Raw genomic sequence first — 18,831 nt, 5'->3', positions numbered from 1 at the left:
ACTGATTAATAGAGCTAGGGAGTGCGATGGACTGAAGTGTATGCTACTCACAGAGTGACGGCTGACGGCTGTTAATAATAATTAAAACTGTGGACAAATGTCTGAAGTGTGGACCGGCGCTGTTTCTGTTGTGTCTCTCCGTGTTGCTGGAGAGCCATGTGTGAGTGAAAGGGGGCGGGGCTGCGCGGTGAGTAACCCCCAAATTCCACAGGATGCGGAACGGATCGGCTCGTCCGTCCGCCATTGCTTGATTACATACATTTGAATGTGGGAAACCCAAATCGTGGTCGGGATTAAAATTTGATTCATTGTGCAGCCCTAATTTCCCCCACCACCAACTTCCTCTGTTCTGGTGACGTGGCTGTATTCCAGGCTGGCAGCCTAGTAGTCAGCCCAAGGCCTCTCCCTCCCTGCTGGACATGTCCCATGTCTGCAAGTCTCAGAGCGGCTGCTGCCGACTGGCTGGCCTCCAGTTGCCACAAAGGTTGGTGCGTAACTTAAAAGTTAATAACAATAATATCAAACACGTTTGATTTTGTTGGAACGTCAAGACTAACAAAAAGACAGTTGGGACTGAGTTTTATGACCACCTCACATCAAACGACTGAGTCAATTGGCTCGTTCGAGATGAGCCAGGTCTGCGCAGAATTGATCACCGGCGATCGGCGCCGTTGCATGCCGGTTAGATTTGTGTCCGACTTGATCCCGACTTGCTCTGACGTCATGCACACGTGGGCAACGGAAATCTCACGAGAACAAGGCGGCCGCAGTTCTGAGATGCAGGCGGCGCAGTTGCTTTTCACCAACTTCCGTTCCACCACACGTTCAAATCAACCCGTCAAATAAAATGTCCATCTCTGACAAAACATATAATAAATAAACACGATTTCACATAAGCTACACGTGTGTGCATGATGAATAGTACAGTACAGATGCAGAACAGTAAGCATCTACAGTCATCGGATAGGAGCGCAGGCAGCCGTACTTTAAAGACGTAGGTGTTTTTGTAGTTCATTTCAGTCAATTGAAGCTAAGAACTATAAGGAGTGGTGACCAAATTAGGTGTTAAGTAGCCTATAACCTCAAGGTTGAAGCTACTAACACAAATAGCCTATATCATTTATATTAATGTTGGTAGCTTAAGGCTACAGTGGTTACAACTGGATCCAACTGCCTCCTGTTTTAAATATATGATGTATGAGATAGCTGAGACTTATTTGTTTTGTCAGAGATGGACATTTTATTTGACGGGTTGATTTGAACATTCTTACAATTGACAAACATACAAGGAGTGTATTTTGTGGAAATCAAACAAACTAAAGATAATTTCTGAGCAAGAGCAACTTGTTAGTTATTTGCACGCAGTGTGGTGTGGTGACCAGCTGATCTGGCTGCCTATTTATTTTAAAAGACGCTGTGTGATGTTTGAGTTGATATCAAGCCATGCCCAACTCGTGATGCGATGCTATGGCGCGTTGCGTTATAGGCCGCTGTAACTTTTATATTTTCTCACATAGGAACCTACGAGTTAAAATCCAAGTTGATACTTTCATTTTTTTTCCAACTTTTAAAAGACAGTTCCAATACTATTCTACGTGACGTGTTTACTTAAACAGGCTCTGAAGATGAAAAGGTGTGTTTAATAAAACGTATGTCCTTAACAGCAAGCCGCGTTCCAAACGCGACGGACAAGTTTCCTCAGACTAGACTCCAAAAAACAATCAGAGACGTAATGTACACGTCGTTATGTTTTCCATTTTAATGACAACTTAACAAAAAGGCATTCACGCGGACAGCTACGTATTCTCTACGTACGTACGCTCTAGTAAAGACTGGAAAAAAAAGTTACAAGTACGTCTTTCTCAGATATATAAGGACTGAAAAGGGGGAGAACAAGGGTTGTGGAGGGCCCCATGCCTGTCTTAGCCTTAGGCCTCAAAATGACTAAATCAGCCCCTGGAAGCGCTCCAACTCTAGCAAGACTCTCATGATTTCATTCCGATATTAGAAATTTGTTTTCACCTGTGGAATTGCATGAAAAGTCATTTGGTTGGTTTAAGGTCGGCACATATAGAGCAGAGTACTCGTTGTTTTTGGTTGATGTGGTTTTTCATTTAAACTATATTACAACACACACACACACACACACACACACACACACACACAAACACACACTCACACACACAATCATGCACAGTACAATGTGTAGTCCAATGATTGTGTGCATAGCTCCAGAAAGCAACTAACAAATAGAAAAAAGTAGTAAAGCCATGTTTTTCCCACACTTCATCAGATAGTCAATTCTAATTACCATTTTTGTTTTGTTTCTGAAGTGTTACCTCTTACATTACCTTGAGGATTGTACTGTATTTCAATCAGGAGAGCCTTAATTTAAGAGTAAAATAAGTTTAATTAACATTGTGCATTGTAGGCTTATATGTCAGAGTCTTTGGCAATTAACCTCCATCGCAGTGTTAAACTATAAGGGGTATGGAGGCCATGGATATACAGAAATATTCCCCAGATGGAGTCTAGACACGGTGTCTAGAGTATTTGGTGGTGGTGATAAAGGAAGATCTGGATGGATGTGATGTGGAATGGGGTTAATGATAAGACCTGCAAATGAATGGGGTGGAAGAGTGTCACATCTGTTCTGCCTGGAATCACAACTGACAGCAGAAGAGAGAAGACAACAGATTTAAAATTTGAATGCAACATCTCAACAGCTCACCAACATTGTGCCCAAATCTGGTTGGTTTAACTGTAAGAGTGAACACCCAGTCCGCTGATTAGGTCAACAGAGAGAGAGAGAGAGAGAAATAAATGTGCAGCAAAGTACTCTTCCTGAATGGGCTAACGCTTAGGTTCAATTGTTGGCTATCCGATTATGTTTTTAATCACTCTCGCAATAGTCAACAGGAAGATCCTTTCTAAATGACATGGTTGTTCACATACAGTATGGGCTCCCAATCTGCATCTGTAGGTAGTGTCACATTTGAGATACTATGACAAAAACATCCATCCCTGACAGACCAAAGTCTTTCTGAACATTATGCCGGCCTCAAGTGTTCCAGGTGTGTGGAGCTGAGACCTCATCAGTGATGTAAAGAAGACCCTCTTCCTCTGGCCTGCCAACTGACAATGCTGTTTGTTACTGCTTTGTTTTATTCTCATACACACACTTCTCCTCATCACTCGCTTATTCACAAAGATATTGCATACATATTGATTTGCTGTCTGCTGTGTATTTTTTTACTAAATTAAAACATGTCTTAACAGTTTATGTCTTGCTGCTTCCTGTCGCTCAAAGCCTATATGTTGCTCTAGCTGTCTTTATGGTGTTGGTAATGGTTATTGACTTCTGTCTGGAAAGTTGAACCTGTACTGCTGTCTCCTGTTGCTCCGGTCTCAAAACACCTGGCCAAAGGACCACAGCTGGCTAACACATTGTTGATTAATATGCGATGTCTTAAACACTATGTGTTGTCTCCCTCTTCTCATTTTTCACATACCTTTGAGCCCCACAAAAAGTGGACAGTTGGTCTCTAAGGGCTTTATCTGCCCATTTTCTGTAGCCATTAAATACTTTGCTAGGAACTTTGGAATAGCTGCCATTTTCAATGGTCTGCATACAGAATAAAAAAGGTTGAGTTGTTTTCTCCTAGGCAACCAAGTTTTCATTATCAGCTTAATCCCTTCATTGTCTATTTTAGTGACTTTCAATTTTCTTTGCTTGAAAAGTTTCTTTAACTGTCTATGATATTCATTCATCAATTTGTCCCATATAATAGGTTTATCCCATGGACCGTCAATGTACGGTTTGTCTCTAGTTAGAATCGGTTTATAAAGGAAGTCCCGCCCACAGCCTTTTGAGCCAATGGAAACGTGCAACAATCCAGAGTCCTTTGCCTCTGGGCTAGCTAAACTGGAAGCTGTCAAAACCAACTCGAATAAAGGCAAGTCAGTCATACTGTAGCATACTTTCTACATTCTTCGACCACTACTGAACGCTCATTCCGCCTTTTCAAAGATGTAACGAGTCACAAAAGAAGTTGTCTGAATCATTCAGCACAGTATTGCCTCAAACAAAAAGTAGCTGAACTAGCTTAACGCTAGAATGTTAACGTTAGGTCGCGCTCTGTGTTTCTATAAGCCGTTAACGCTACGCAATTGATATAACCTGCATGGTCAAATACACTCCTTATGGGGCACATGTATGTAACCTATGCAAGAAGCCCTGAACTTAGCCCTTATATGCTGATATCAGGTATTCAACCAGGAGTGGATAAAACGGTATAAAGTGTATTTACTCACGTAACGTTACTTTTTGAGGTAACGTTACTTTATACTTCTTCTACGCAACTACATTTCACAGTGAAATATTACACTTTGTACTCCACTATTTCTTTATCTGACAGCTTCTGCGGTTTTTGACTGCTGTTAATTCTAGAAAAAACATTATAAAACCAGCAATGTAACTCTAACTTGACAGAGACCTTGATTTATTTGCATTAGTTAATAAAAGAACTGTGAGTAGCACGCAGAACAGATGGCTGGGTCTTCAAGCAATATTTAAAAAAAACTCTAAAATGATCAACATCAATGGAACCAAAAAGCTATATTTTGACTATCCATAAAGACAACCAGCAGCATATGTGGATTTTCTATGAAATAAGAAAATAATGCATTCATGGATTGGATTAGTGAGAAAATCAGGGGGCATATAAATCATGGGTCCATTTGCTTAAATAAGAGAGCTAGTAAGCCTACTTTTAGATTAGGTAGCCTGGGTAGGTTGTTCCAAAGTTCAAGTTCAACTTTTATCTTCCTTGGGACAACAGCTTGTCAGTAGAGCTATCCCTCGTAGTGTAGACAGTTTGGCTGGCAGTGGGTATAGATCTGTTACCTTAAAAGAAATTGAAGAGGAAAGAGACATTTGACTCCATATTGGTATGTATTACGCTCTGTGTGGTACTATACAGATATAGTAGTACATATATCTGTGCTGACTTGGCAGGTGTGATAGGAACATGAGTCATGGGCTCGAGTAAAGTGACATTTCAATAGTGTTGAATGTTCAAATACGGTTTTGAGTTTTGATTGTAAGTAGGCCTGCAAAGTTAATTGCAATTTTATTGAAATCGCAATAAGTACTAGTCTAATATCCAAATTGCAGAGGGGTGCAATATTTGTTAAAGGCAAAATATGTGTCTAACCATTCAAGTATTGTGGTGCTACAGAGATGAAAAAAAAATAAAAAAATCACACTTGACTTGACTTGACAGAGAATATTGATACAAAAATGATCATCCCCTCCAATATTGTAAATCATATCGCAATATGACATATTCCTCATATCGTGCAGCACTAATTGTAAGGGGTCAGTGGTGGAAGAACCATTCAAATCCTTGACTTTGGTAAATGAACTATTAAGACACTGTTATGAGTAAAAAGTCTTGCATTGAAAATGTTACTTAAGTATGTAAATGCCATTGGGAAAATGTACTTACAGTAATGAAAATAAAAGTACTCAATGCAGAAAAATCCTCACATTTTAGAAACTGATAAAACGATCCAAACAGTTCTATCAATCAGCACAGTGTTTAATCAGCTAAGGATTTCTGCTGGAATATATATTGTTGGGTAGTTTAGTTTATAATAAAACATCCTATTTTAGAACTCACATATAACTCATATTTGTACTCATGTACAGTACTTGAGTAAATGTACTTAGCTACATCCCACTCTTGTACTTGGTTCTTATTGTCTGACAATTTATACACAATACATCAGCACAATAACAGAATAGATCTCATAAATGTTGCAGCATGCTTCAAATTGTTTTGTAGTTTTTTTCATTTACATAGTTTTACGTGCGGACATTTTAAATTGTAAACCTAATTTCTTGCTGTGATCGGCCCGGTGGGCTTCTATTTTTAAATGCCAGGTGTTACGCCCCAGTCTATGGGTGCCTAGGACGCAACATGAACAAAACAGGCCCCATCTTTCCCGTCTCTTAAGTAGCCACAAAACTAGTTGTTTTAATGAGACAAAAGTATTTATTTGACATTCATTAGAACTCATAATTAGACAGATATACCATAAATTAGGCTTCAGGGTGTCCTACCACCAAAATAACAAACAAAACAACCCTGTCTAGAAAGTAAGATATAAACCTAATGAACCAAAAGATGGCCAAAAGAATGACAAAGACTTGCCTTCCTAACTAATTAAACAGGAGAAAAACTAAAATAACACACCTGGCGGTCCACCCTTATTATTGAAACGAAAAGTATCTAATCTAACAATTGAACAAAAACAATGTGTGGCCGGTTTGGAGGAGAGGAGGATGAGTAATGCCTGCTGCCCGATGACGGCCGCCATCTTGCCTCTTTAAATATCCGGCGATCCCCAGCTGCAGCCAATCATGGGCATGTCTGCTTCCGCCAATTATCTCCACGCTATGGCACAGCGCTATTTGCATGTTAAAACACAATAAAATAAGACACATGTGCACACACAGCCAAACACAAACAAATATGACAGCAGTCGTAACAATTTAAATTCAATACTTTAGTACAATAACAGAATGCTGTGATCAGCCCGGTAGGCTTCTATTTTTAAATGCCAGAACTATTTAATGACAGTTTACATTGACTTCACCATGAAACGCTTCAAGGAAAAAACTATCTTTGTTAGCCTGTATCACTTTGTGGCTCCTCCAGTGGCTAGTAAGGGTGAAAGGTGTAAACCAAACCCTGGGTATCCTGCTCTGCCTTTGGGAAAATGAAAGCTCACATAGGCCGATCTGGAATCTTGCCCCTTATGAGGTCATAAGTGACAAGATTACCTCCCATTCCTCTGCTATGCCCACCCGGATAATTTGTCCCCCCCATGAGAGAGAGACATCGTGGCTTTCAAACAAGCAAAGTGCCGGTTGGTCAAGGCCACACCCCCAGCCTGCGCCTAAGCCTATATTAAAGAGACTTCAGATACAGTACTAGCGGACCACTAAGGTCTATATAAAATAGACTTCAGATACAGTATTAGGGGACCACTAAGGTCTATATAAAATAGACTTTAGATACAGTATTAGGGGACCACTAAGGTCAATATAAAATAGACTTCAGATACAGTATTAGGGGACCACTAAGGTCTATATAAAAGAGACTTCAGATACAGTATCAGGAGACCACTTAGGTCTATATAAAAGAGACTTCAGATACATTATTAGGGGACCACTAAGGTCTATGTAAAAGCATCCAAAGAGCACCATGTCATGGGACCTTTAAATGTAGTAGAGGAGAAGTAGAAATTAGCATAACATGTGAGTACCCAAGCACATGTGGTACTTGGGTAAATGTAGTTACTTTCCACTACTGCCTACTGACCCGCCGCCTACCGCCCTCAGTGCAATTTGTATTTACCCTTTTTTCTTCATGTTTCCACTACGTCCAGTGTAACCATATTTTTGTGATGGAAAAATACATAATTCTTTGTAATTTGTGGCAATGTCATAAAGATAGTATTTTTTTGGAACAATGTACACTAAGCATAATATAACTTAAGATTCAAACTATATTTTGACACAGCCAGGCCACATAATTAAAGCAGGACCTACTTTAACTAATGTTGGACTTCTTGGTGCAAATGATCAAAAAAATCTGCAGTTAAAAGTTGTATTTGCAGTTTAAATTTTTCAATTCAGTTTTATGTATAGTATCAAATCATAACAAGAGTTATCTCAGGAAACTAGAGATAGAGCAGGTCTAGAGAACACTCTATAATTTACAAAGACCCAACAATTCCAGTAATCCCCCCCCCCCCAGAGCAAGCATTTAGTGCAACCATGGCAATGAAAAACGTCCTTTGGCAGTTTGGTGGCAGTGCTCAGTCTGTCGGGAGTCGGGTTGGGAACCAGAGGGTCGCTGGTTCAAGTCCAATACAGACCAAAGTATGGCGGTGGACTGGTAGCTGGAGAGGTGCCAGTTCACCTCTTGGGCACTGTCAAGGCACCGAACCCCAACTGTTCGGGGCGCCTTTCCATGGGCAGCCCCCCCCCCACTCTGACATCTCTCCATTAGTGCATGTATAGGTACTGAGCATGTGTGTGTAATCCAGGCCTGTGTGTAATAACAACAGAGTGTAAATTGTAATTTCCTTTTGTGGACTAATAAAGGATACTTTAATCTTAATCTTTTAGGGAGAAACCTTGGACAGACTAGGTTAGACCCAGTTCAATTTATTGCCTTATTAGCAGATTTTTTACGGTTTTCAGCAGGGATCCAGAATGAATTTCAGATTTCTTCCTTGGGTTGGAGATGTGTTAACATTCCGAGTTAAAAAAAAGAAATTGTTGGAAATGTGCTAAAAATTCTGCGTACTCAGATTCTTGCTTATTAAAGACCTGAGAGTAGAGAGATAACAGGAAATGAGAGATGTAACAAAGGTCCCTGGCATTGCATGAAGTGGTTTTATATGAGTCCACTTCAAACATCAGATCTGGATGTCGTACTAGTAGATGATGCAAGGTAAATTGGGGCTGGGTACTTAATTCAATATTTTTTGTCATTCACTAACCAATTTCAATACCTAAGGAGTAAATCTAATTAGCTTCTGAGACAATAAGCATGCAGCTCTACCAAGATCTAATAATATTTGTGATTGGCTAGTCTCTCTTTGCCAAACCTTCCTCCACTGGCTAGTCCTCACAGCATTCCGGGATGGGAGAAAAAACCTGCTCTGGTTTATTGGCATTTCTTTAAACTAGTGCAGTCAAACAATGAAATATTTAATCATGATTAATCGCATTAATGTCATAGTTAACTTGTGATTAATTGCAGATTTTTATCTATTCTAAATGTCCCTTGATTTCTTCTTGTCCCGTTATTTTTTTCTAATTTTAATGCTCTCATCAACATGGAAAAGTGGATCGGCTTGCTTTGTGCAAATGATTTTTTTTATTAAAACAACATTGGCATTTAGCCTACTGTAGTGTTCAATTTCAAACCAACATTCTCACTTGCAGACATAACGTTACAGAGGCACGCAGGGAGAAATCTATGTTACGCTCAGAGACGGTCTCACGTATTAGGAGTTGAAAAATAGATTTAAAGATTTGTTCCGTAATGTTTTCTATAAATATCAAATATAATACATATATTAAAATATATACATATATAATATCATATCAAAAAAGTATAGTAGAGGAACCGGTATCAAAGTCATGGTATTGGTATTTTTACCTGTATCAAATATTTTTAACGATACCCTATGGAAATTGTCAATAGCCTGTGTGTGTGTATATAAGATTCTTGTCTTATTAATCACAGGTTTGTCCAATGCAGTACTGCAGTACTCGGGGTGGGGTCCAAGGATGGGACTTCCGGGATGTACTGTTTTCAGGCTACGCTCCAGACGGGGGGATGTTCATGCCCGAGAGTGTGCCTGTGCTGAGCCCAGACACCCTGAGGGGCTGGAGGGGGCTGACCTACACCAAACTGGTGGTGGAGGTTGCCTCACTGTTCATCCCCACTCAGCTGATCCCCAGAGAAGACCTGGAGGGTGAGCTGGTGAAATACTCACTGTTAGCATTACATGCCATTTGATATTAAGAAATAGGAAATAGGATAAATGTAAGAGGAAAACTTGCAACTTGCATTCAAAACTGGTCTAAAAAATGTAAAGTATTCATGATTAAGACTAAGGAGAGGGCTGGGCGATATGGAGAAAAACAAATATCACAATATTTTTGACCAAATACCTCGATATCGATACCACAACAATATTCTAGTGTTGATTACTGGGGCTATATAAATATAATGTTTTAATATAAAAAAATATTGACACAATGAGATTTTTGATAAATAATCTTCAGTAATGTGGACATAATGACTAAGTGGGTAAAGGCAAATAATAGAACAGTTACAACAGTCTTTTATGTTCAGAAAATGTCATCACTTTACTGTAATGCATCCTTTAAAACCAAGAAAAGACAACACTTGTGCCATGTTACCATATTCAAAACTTTGGACGATATCTAGACTCATATCACGATATCAATATAATGCCCAGCTCTACAAAGGAGGCATAAAAGTTGCAAAAAACACAGGTGCGATTTGTAAAGATTGTTAAATTAACAATTGTTTTGTGGTTTGTATCCTATCGTGTACTGGCTTGAAGGAGTGGATTCTGAAAGTAGTTATAGGTACTCTGAGAAAAGGTGACACAGAACAGAACAGAACTATACAGAACAGAGCATAGTTCCCAATTGTTGAAAGGCACACCAGGTTTTATACTTTTACTAAGAATTGTTCTGTTCACTGTAAAAAGAGAAGATAGATAAGACAGAGGCACGATGAAGATGGTAGGTTCAAGCAGATACATCTACAGGAATGAAGTCAGTGTTACAGAAGTATTTCACAGTACATTACATGTCATTTAGCTGAAGTTTTTAGCTAAAACGACTTCCAATTAAGTGCTTTCAACCTTAAAGGTACAAACTCCATACAGCAAGAAGTAAGCGCAAGTACATTAGTTTTTTTATTTCATTTTTGTTTATTCATCAGGTGCAGTTAGAAGAGATGTATTTTTAGCTTGCGGCGCAAGATGCGTAGGCTTTTGCCCGTCCTGATGTCAGTGGGGGGGCTCATCCCGCCATTTAGGGGCCAGGATAGCAACCAGTCAGGGGGCAGCAAGCAGGTTGGCCGATGCAGAGCTGAGTGGGCGGGCTGGGGTGTAGGGTTTGACCATGTCCTGGATACAAGCTGGGCCTGATCCGTTAATAGCCCTGTATGCAAGTATAGTGTCTTATACTGGATGTGGGTGAGACACTAATACAGAGAGAGACTTTGTTCAGAGTTTTTACCAAATTTAAATGAAACGACATTTTACAAGAAGACATGGTCAACAGAACTGCAAACACCAAGAAGCTGATTTTCCCTCTTCCATCTTTTTCCCTGTGCCAGTCCTAGTGGGTGAAGCCCTGTCTGGTTTCTCAGTGCCTGAGGTGTTGAGAATCGCCCGGCTGAAGGAGGGTCTGTCAGTGCTGGAGCTCTTCCATGGAAATACCTTGGCCTTTAAGGACCTGGCTATGTCCTGCACTGTGCGCTTCCTCGTCTACTTCCTGCGAAAAGAGAACCGCAGAGCTATTGTTCTTGTAGGTAAGACTAACACCTACAGGGCTCCAGACTTTTAAAACTTATGAAGTAGTAGGTTTTTTCAATTGGTTGCACTTGTGCAGCATTATATAATTTAGGTGGACGCAACAAATTTCACCTCAACTTTTGGCACAGCGATAACGCTGTGTATACATTGTGGCTTGTTTGAAATAGAGCTTGACCAAAGCAGATACCAATTATGTAAGGGATAACGTAAAGCAAGGCGGTTGTTAGCGAAAACAACCCCGAAAGAGTGATCTGGACTTGAATCAGCCTGAATGGTGATTTAAATACGATTTCATTGCTTCCGCTAAATAAAATAAATATAAAATAGTCCATTTCATCTCCAAGGTTGAAATCCTGCATCCATAGCCGTGTAAACTATTTTGCTGTTTAATACAACCCTCCGTCTATCACTCAACACCACAGTATCTCTCCCTTCTGCAGTGAATACATTTCTGGCAAAAGCCACCAATCCAGGCACACATTTTATTCCCCTTACAGGCTGTCTGTGGACAAATGACCCTGCTCCTGTTTTAATCACTGCAGGAATTGGCTATTGGCTGCTCTAGTTCACATTAAACTGAACATTTCCGTGGACGGGAAAGTGAAGATCGCTTTACATTATCCCACTTGTTACATGGCTGCATACCAAATAAATCAATATTTTGACACAAAATATTTATTTAAATGGGAGTTTATTGATTTAAATACGATTTGTATTGGTTCTGCGAAAGAAAATACTCCCTTCTGTCTCTACGGTTGGAATCCTGCGTCCTTAGCAACATAAACTCGGTAGCTGTTTAATGCATTCCTCCGTCTATTACTCAACACCACCTTATGGGCTGTGGTAGTAGCACTATATCTCGCTGGCAAGTTTACATATAAAATAAAAGAATGGCTTGCTACTTTAATAGTTAACAGTTAGCTAGATATAGACTGAAGAAAGTGTAATTTACTGTGCTGCTTAAAGACTACTGCCGGCAACTTTTAGGATGCAAAGTTTTCTTGTCACTCAATGAGAGCCTTTTGTTTGGCTGATGGACCGTTAAACCGTCACCCCTCTCCACCTCTATAGCGCTGCATTAATCTCTATAGCAGCAAAGACATACTCAACCCTCACACACCGTTCCCAGCCAGAAATCTTATCTAAAAGCTTCAACTCACACAAAACTGGTGTACTCATAGCAGTCTAAAGTAAAATGTGCTATTTAAAAAGAAATATTTTCACGCTGCTCCCCCATGCAGTAATCTGATTATTTGCGCTGTGTCGTTCATTTCAGTTCAGTGAATTCAATAACATTTTAATTATAGTATCAATTCATAACAAGAGTTATCTTGAGACCAGTTACAGAGTAGGTCTAGACCACACTCCATAAAATACAAAGACCCAACAATTATAGTAGTTCCCTCCAGAGCAAGCAACAAGTACGAAAGTGGCGAGGATAATCTCCTTTTTATGAAGACAGACCTAGGCTCTTGGTAGGCGGAGTCTGATGGAACCGGTTGTGGTTGTAATGAATAATGGCGATAACAGTCACAATAAAAGATAATGGAACAGTGATTAGAAATAGTAGTTTGTAGTAGTTCGTGGCATAGCAGGGCACTGCACGGCATTACAAGGCACAGCAGGACGTAGCAGGGCACCGCAGGACGTATAGCAGGACCACAACGACAGCTGCAACTATGATTTTAGAGCGTCCCTGATCTAAGGAAACATACTGGGGGAAAAAGAACATTTAGACTCCGGGAAATAACTCCCAAGAGCTAGGTTAGTAACAAGCATTTATGGGACATGCAAAGATAAAGGAGAGAGGATCTCAGTGTGACAAAGGAAGTCCCCCAGCAGTCTAAAACTATTACAGCATAACTAAGAGAGAGAGGTTAAAAAGAGAAGGATGTTGGGCTGTACTGCACTCTAGTTTTATTATGTTGTTGATTACATGGTAAGTTAATCTGACAACTATGAAGAGAAGCAGAGAAGTGAAGGGGTGCTGTGTCTGCAGCTATACACCCTCCCCCGCTGGTCTAGGCAAACGCTGCAACCGCTTACTCCCTAACTATAAGCATTATCAAAGAGGAGAGTTTTAAGTTTACTCTTAAATGTGTTGATGGTGTCTGCCTCCCGAACCCAGACTGGAAGCTGGTTTCACAGGAGAGGAGCCTGATAGCTGAAGGCTCTGGCTCCCATTGTACTTTTAGAGACTTTAGGAAACATAAGTAACTTTGAATTCTGTGAGTGTAGTGCTCTACTGGGACAATAAGGTACTAAGAGCTTGTCAAGGTAAGGCGGTGCTTGACCATTTAGAGCTTTGTAGGCCAGGAGAAGGATTTTAAATAAAATCCTTGATTTTACAGGAAGCCAATGTAAAGTGAACGGTCAAAACAAAACCTAAATATATTTTTTTTCATGAAAAAACACTTCTATTTGGTTCTGTCTGATGCTGCTCTATTTGATCCAAGTTGTAAGTACAATATAGTGTATAACCTGTAGTGTAAAACCTAAAAGGCATGAAACAAGTACTGAAATATTGTAATCAATTTCAGCATTTTCATTTTGTTCACTTGATGCTTAATATAATCACGGTTAAAAGTCTGATATTATCATATTTTGCCTAACAAGAACACATCAGTAAGCATTTATATTTGTCCCTCTATCTCTCTCATGTCTTTCAGTTCAAAAGTAAACATACAGTACTACCTGCCATCTGACATACATTCCCACCTTTTAATTATTTTAGCAACAGTATAGTTTATTCAAATGAGTTACATAAATAACATTATTGACATTATTATAGCGTCATAGTTGTATAGTGCACACAGTACTCACAGAGAGTGTGATAGTTTTGTTTAATTTCTGTTATTTTGCACATATTAATACTGGGCATACATACCTTAGTGTGATTATAAATGCATTTTAGTGAATATTAACATGTAAATGAGTTTACGGACATTATGCAAATACATCAATTCTGCTGTAGACGACGAGTGGGCTATGGCGGTTTTGGTGTTAAATAAAATATGACAACTTTGACCATTCAATTTGTTCTTATTGGCTGTCTTTCATGACACAGGCAGCGCTGTAATGATAAGTGGATCTTTAAGGGCTGAAAAAATACGAATTGCAACCAGATCATTCCACCTGAAAATGTTCTATTCTATTAAATTCTATTTCTTCACTTTGTTTAAAATCAGACACATTATTTCAGCAATGTGTGCACCAATGTGTCCAGGGCCACATTGAAGGACTTATTCATCTCACGTCCTCAACTTTCTCAAATCATCATAAGCTGGCTTGGTCCACACTGTCCAATCTTCCTCTAGTTTCTCTTTAGCAAGCTGTTTTAAACCTTGTATTGTCTTGACTTTCGGGAACCTCTCATATCCTTCGGGTCAAATTGACCCGTGATTTAATCGGGGTTTTAAAAACAATTCTGAAATATAATGTTGCTTCATAATCTATTAACTAATATTGTCTTTATCTCAATTTCAAACAATTGAGATAAAATATGTTTAAGGAATGAAATCAGTCTCTTATAGAACACAATTAAAAATGAAAGTGTGATTTGTTTTTTGTCATAAGGTTATAATACATGTTAAAAATCCACTCTGTGATCATTCTAATCTTGGAAAAAGTGTTCATATCCAGAATAATTTTCTGAATTTAATCAGGAATACATGTTTTATCACAGAAAATATGCAAGGCCATTGATTTTCAGGTAGACAAAACGTAACTTGTACCATTTTTCTTCTTTTAAAAATTTGAAATTGGTCAATTTGACCCGAATACAATACAAGGGTTAAAAGTATTAAATATGGCCTGCTCCGGAACAAAAGGCACCAAAACTATACAACGTGTCATAGATAGTATCATAGATTATAAACGTAATGAATCTGAGTTTCTCCTCCAGGTACATCAGGAGACACAGGTGGTTCGGCCATCCAGAGCGCCAAAGGTCTCAGTGGGTTGGATGTGGTGGTTACTTACCCCCGAGGACGCATCACTCCAGTCCAAGAGAAACACATGATCACCTGTCTGGAGGACAATGTCCATGTGTTTGCAGGTAAATTAAAAGAGGCCAAGGGACTTATGGCTGATCTTTCACAATGCAACATCAAAATCAAAGCAAGTGTGTGTTTTACCTCTGTAGCAGACGGCAGCTCAGATGACATAGATCAGCCTCTGCGCCGTCTTTTTGCCGACCAGGACCTGGTCAGGTCTCACGGTCTGATGAGCCTCAACTCAGTCAACTGGTCTAGAGTCATGATCCAGCTGGCCCACTTCATCTATGCTTACCTGGAGCTCAGTGGTATGGAGCAGGAAGAGACCGACGGGGACCTGCCTGAGCTGGAGGTGGTGGTGCCCACTGGAGGGGCGGGAAACATTGCAGGTGGGTTGAATACACGCTCCAAAAGAGAACTATTACATAACACTTTCAGGTTCATACTTATATATTGTGTCTGTACTAGGACATTTTTACATGCTTTAATGTTCAAAAAAACTTTGTTTTTCTTATCCTGCCCATGGCTGCTGCACCTGTATTCATCCTCTGTCTGAGACGCTCTCTTGGAGCGCCTGTCTCTTTAAGCATTCCTCCCGAGACAGCCCAGTATGCTCTGAATGGCCAGCGTGTTTCCTGGAATCTTCGCTCCGCAGTTGTTTCACTAACGCTCCGCTGTTGTTTCACTAGTTTTAGGGAGAGCTACTGTGACGGAGTATATGGCCGGACTGTGTTTTACCGTGTAAAATCACCAAAAGGCTTCTAAACCAAATGTTCCACAACCCAGCAGCAATGCGAGCCAAAATTCTGGAGATTTTAACAACATTGGCAGCTAAGATGACATCTTTTACTACACTTAGCTACAAGTGACACTGTTAACACCACAGTAAAGTAGTTCCTGCCTGGAGCAGATGACCAATCCCGTGTCCCATAAAAGGCCATTGTTGTTGCCATAGTACAGAAAACAATATTGCAGTGTAAGTGAGTGACGTCAAAATTAAATTGAATATTTAATTAAAATAATATAGCAAAAGTAGGTAACCTTAATAGAAATTATTTTTACCTGTGACCATGAATAATATTGAAAAAGTAAGTACTTGTAATGGAAAAAATATAAATACAGATAGTAAAGAAATACAGAGTGTGTGGAGTAAATGAAACACAGGAACAGAAACTACAACAATATCAGGTGGTGCAGGTGTTGTAGAGTCTGACAGCGGCCGGGATGAACAACCTGTGGTACCTCTCCTTCTTACACCATTAGTGTATCAGTCTGCTGCTGAAGGAGCTGCTCAGGGACCCCACAGTGTCGTGTAGGGGGCGAGAGGTGTTGTCCATGATGGATGTCAGCTTAGCTAACATCCTTCTCTCCCCCACGTTCTCTGTGGGGTCCAGAGGACAGTCCAAGAGAGGGCTTACTCTGTTGATCAGTCTGTTGAGTCTGCTCCTGTCCCGGTCCGAGCATCCCCCCCTCCAGCAGACCACAGCAGAAAGGATGGCAGAGTCCACCACAGAGTCATAAAAAGTCCTGAGGAGATCCCTGCACACTCCAAAGGACCTGAGTCTCCTCAGCAGATGGAGGCGACTCTGGCTCTTCTTGTTTAGAGCATGGGTGTAATCAGTCCAGATCAGTTTATTGTTTAGGTGAACACCCAGGAATCTGTAGCTCTCCACTACGTCAATGCCCAATCCCTGGATGCTCACTGGTGACAAATGGGATGTTTTCCTCCTAAAGTCAACAATCATCTTCTTCATCTTGCTGGTGATAAGCTGAAGCTGGTTGAGCTCACACCAGCTGACAAAGTCCCTGATAACCAACCTGTATTCAAGATCGTTCCCCTCAGAAAAACATCCAACAATGACTGGGTTTTCTTAAAATAGCTTGATGTGTCGCTATCAGCTGGTACATAAGAACTAAAACTTGTGCAATATTGATCATGTGTTGGTAGACGGCGCGATCCATTTTGTATAGAAAAACTTATGTGCGATTCAGTGCAAAAATGAATGGAAACACCTAAAAATGTCTAATATACCAATTTGATACCAATTTAATTGCAAAACAGCATGGGATGTCATTATGCACAGGTTTTTATTTGCTTTAAAGCGTTGGATGAAAACACACTTTCACCAGTTAACACCAGAGAGTAGATAAAAACTGTTGAAACCGGAGGGTTTAGAACAGTTTGAAATCTTAACGTTTAGCTCACGGGGAGTTTTGGCCAAAATATGAATAGCCGACATTATAACATTGTAGATATGACAGAAAATACGGAAAAGAATAATATGTGACCTTTAAGTCACAGAGTCGACACGTGCTGTGCCTCTGCGACAAACTTTACGGCGGCAACCCAGAGAAAGTACCTCAGCCAGCAGCTGTAGCAACTCAAACCCAGCAACAGCACAAGCCCTGGCATCAGAAGTCTGATTCCTGACTGCCACGGCTCCTTCCCGGATCAGCAAACTAGTCGCGAGGAACTAGGAACTTGAACCCACCCAGCTGGGTCCAATGGCAGCAACAGAACGTTTGCTTATCCGGTAGGGCTGTTGGGGGGTCAGATCCCCAGCGATGGGCCTGCTCTGGCTGAACCAGAGTCCCAGCTGCCAACCAATGGTCCTTTTAATGGCCGACACTGCAAAATGTACACAATAGAAATACATCATGTGGACTCTGTGTTGACGTGTGTGCCAGTTGTTCATTGACCATTACATAGAAATCAGTCCACAGGCAACCGGGAAAGTCAAGGAAGATCTGTATTTTAAATAAATAATACCTGTTTTGGACAAATAATGTGGGGAGGTTTAAAATGACAAAGTGACAAGAAAAGGGACAATTCTGGGAAAGGTGGAAGGCAATGAACATAAAACAAGTGTTTGTTTAACTACATTATTGTGTTGTCTTTTTCATCAACAAGACATGTTGATATCACCAAAGTCTGCATTTTACAACAGCGGTGCTGTGAAGTGAAGTAGATTGGTTCATGAGATATTTCAAAAACAACGGACACACACATAGAGAGGCCCCGATTTACAGTTAGATCAATTATCAAAATTGAGCAACTAACTTATTGACTAATTGTTATAGCATTAATGTTGGCAATTTAATTTTCTTGTAGTCAACATTTTCACATCCAAGGACTTATGTCTTATCTTGGATCTGTGTAATGTAATACAGTCATTTATCATAAGAGCAGCACAGTCAATTATCAGGGTTATCATGATAGCACCAAAGGAATCAGTTTTTTCCAAATTATGATAACAGGTCTGTCTGTCTGTCTGTGTCAGCTGGCTACATTGTAAAGCAGATGGGATTGCCCCTGAAGCTGGTGGCCATGGTGAATTCTAATGACATCTTGCACAGGACGGTAACCAGCGGGGACTTTACCATGGCAGCTAATGTCACACAAACTTTGGCCCCTGCAATAGACATCCAGGTAACACAGCAACACAGGTTATTGTTACAACTGCTCATATCATTGAGGTGTCAGTCTGAAGATTACTTTTGATAAGATCATGATATTATTGTGTGTTCATCCACACATAGTTTGAACATGTCATTATTTATTTAATTATAAATACATTTTTAGGAGCCGCTTTACACTCACCGGCCACTTTATTAGGTACACCTGTCCAACTCCTCGTTAACACTTAATTTCTAAGCAGCCAATCACATG

At 40.1% G+C, this 18,831-nt stretch overlaps 1 protein-coding gene across 1 annotated transcript in view; it reads left to right on the top strand.

The window, feature by feature from the left end:
• Positions 1–3,876: 3,876 nt before the first annotated feature.
• The window catches only part of thnsl2 (threonine synthase-like 2), an 18,114-nt gene continuing 3,159 nt past the window's right edge, over positions 3,877–18,831 (top strand). The window contains exons 1-6 of the mRNA XM_034896231.1: positions 3,877–3,960; positions 9,333–9,564; positions 10,968–11,162; positions 15,071–15,223; positions 15,311–15,550; positions 18,443–18,591. Of these exons, the coding sequence (XP_034752122.1) occupies positions 9,342–9,564; positions 10,968–11,162; positions 15,071–15,223; positions 15,311–15,550; positions 18,443–18,591 (960 nt within the window). The 5' untranslated portion in view covers positions 3,877–3,960; positions 9,333–9,341. The remainder of the gene's footprint in view (positions 3,961–9,332; positions 9,565–10,967; positions 11,163–15,070; positions 15,224–15,310; positions 15,551–18,442; positions 18,592–18,831) is intronic.

The sequence above is a fragment of the Etheostoma cragini genome, chromosome 16 (assembly GCF_013103735.1).
Source record: "Etheostoma cragini isolate CJK2018 chromosome 16, CSU_Ecrag_1.0, whole genome shotgun sequence".
NCBI lineage: Eukaryota > Metazoa > Chordata > Actinopteri > Perciformes > Percidae > Etheostoma > Etheostoma cragini.
The sequence above is the reverse complement of the archived record's forward strand: the minus strand, read 5'-3'. Positions and strand labels throughout refer to the sequence as shown.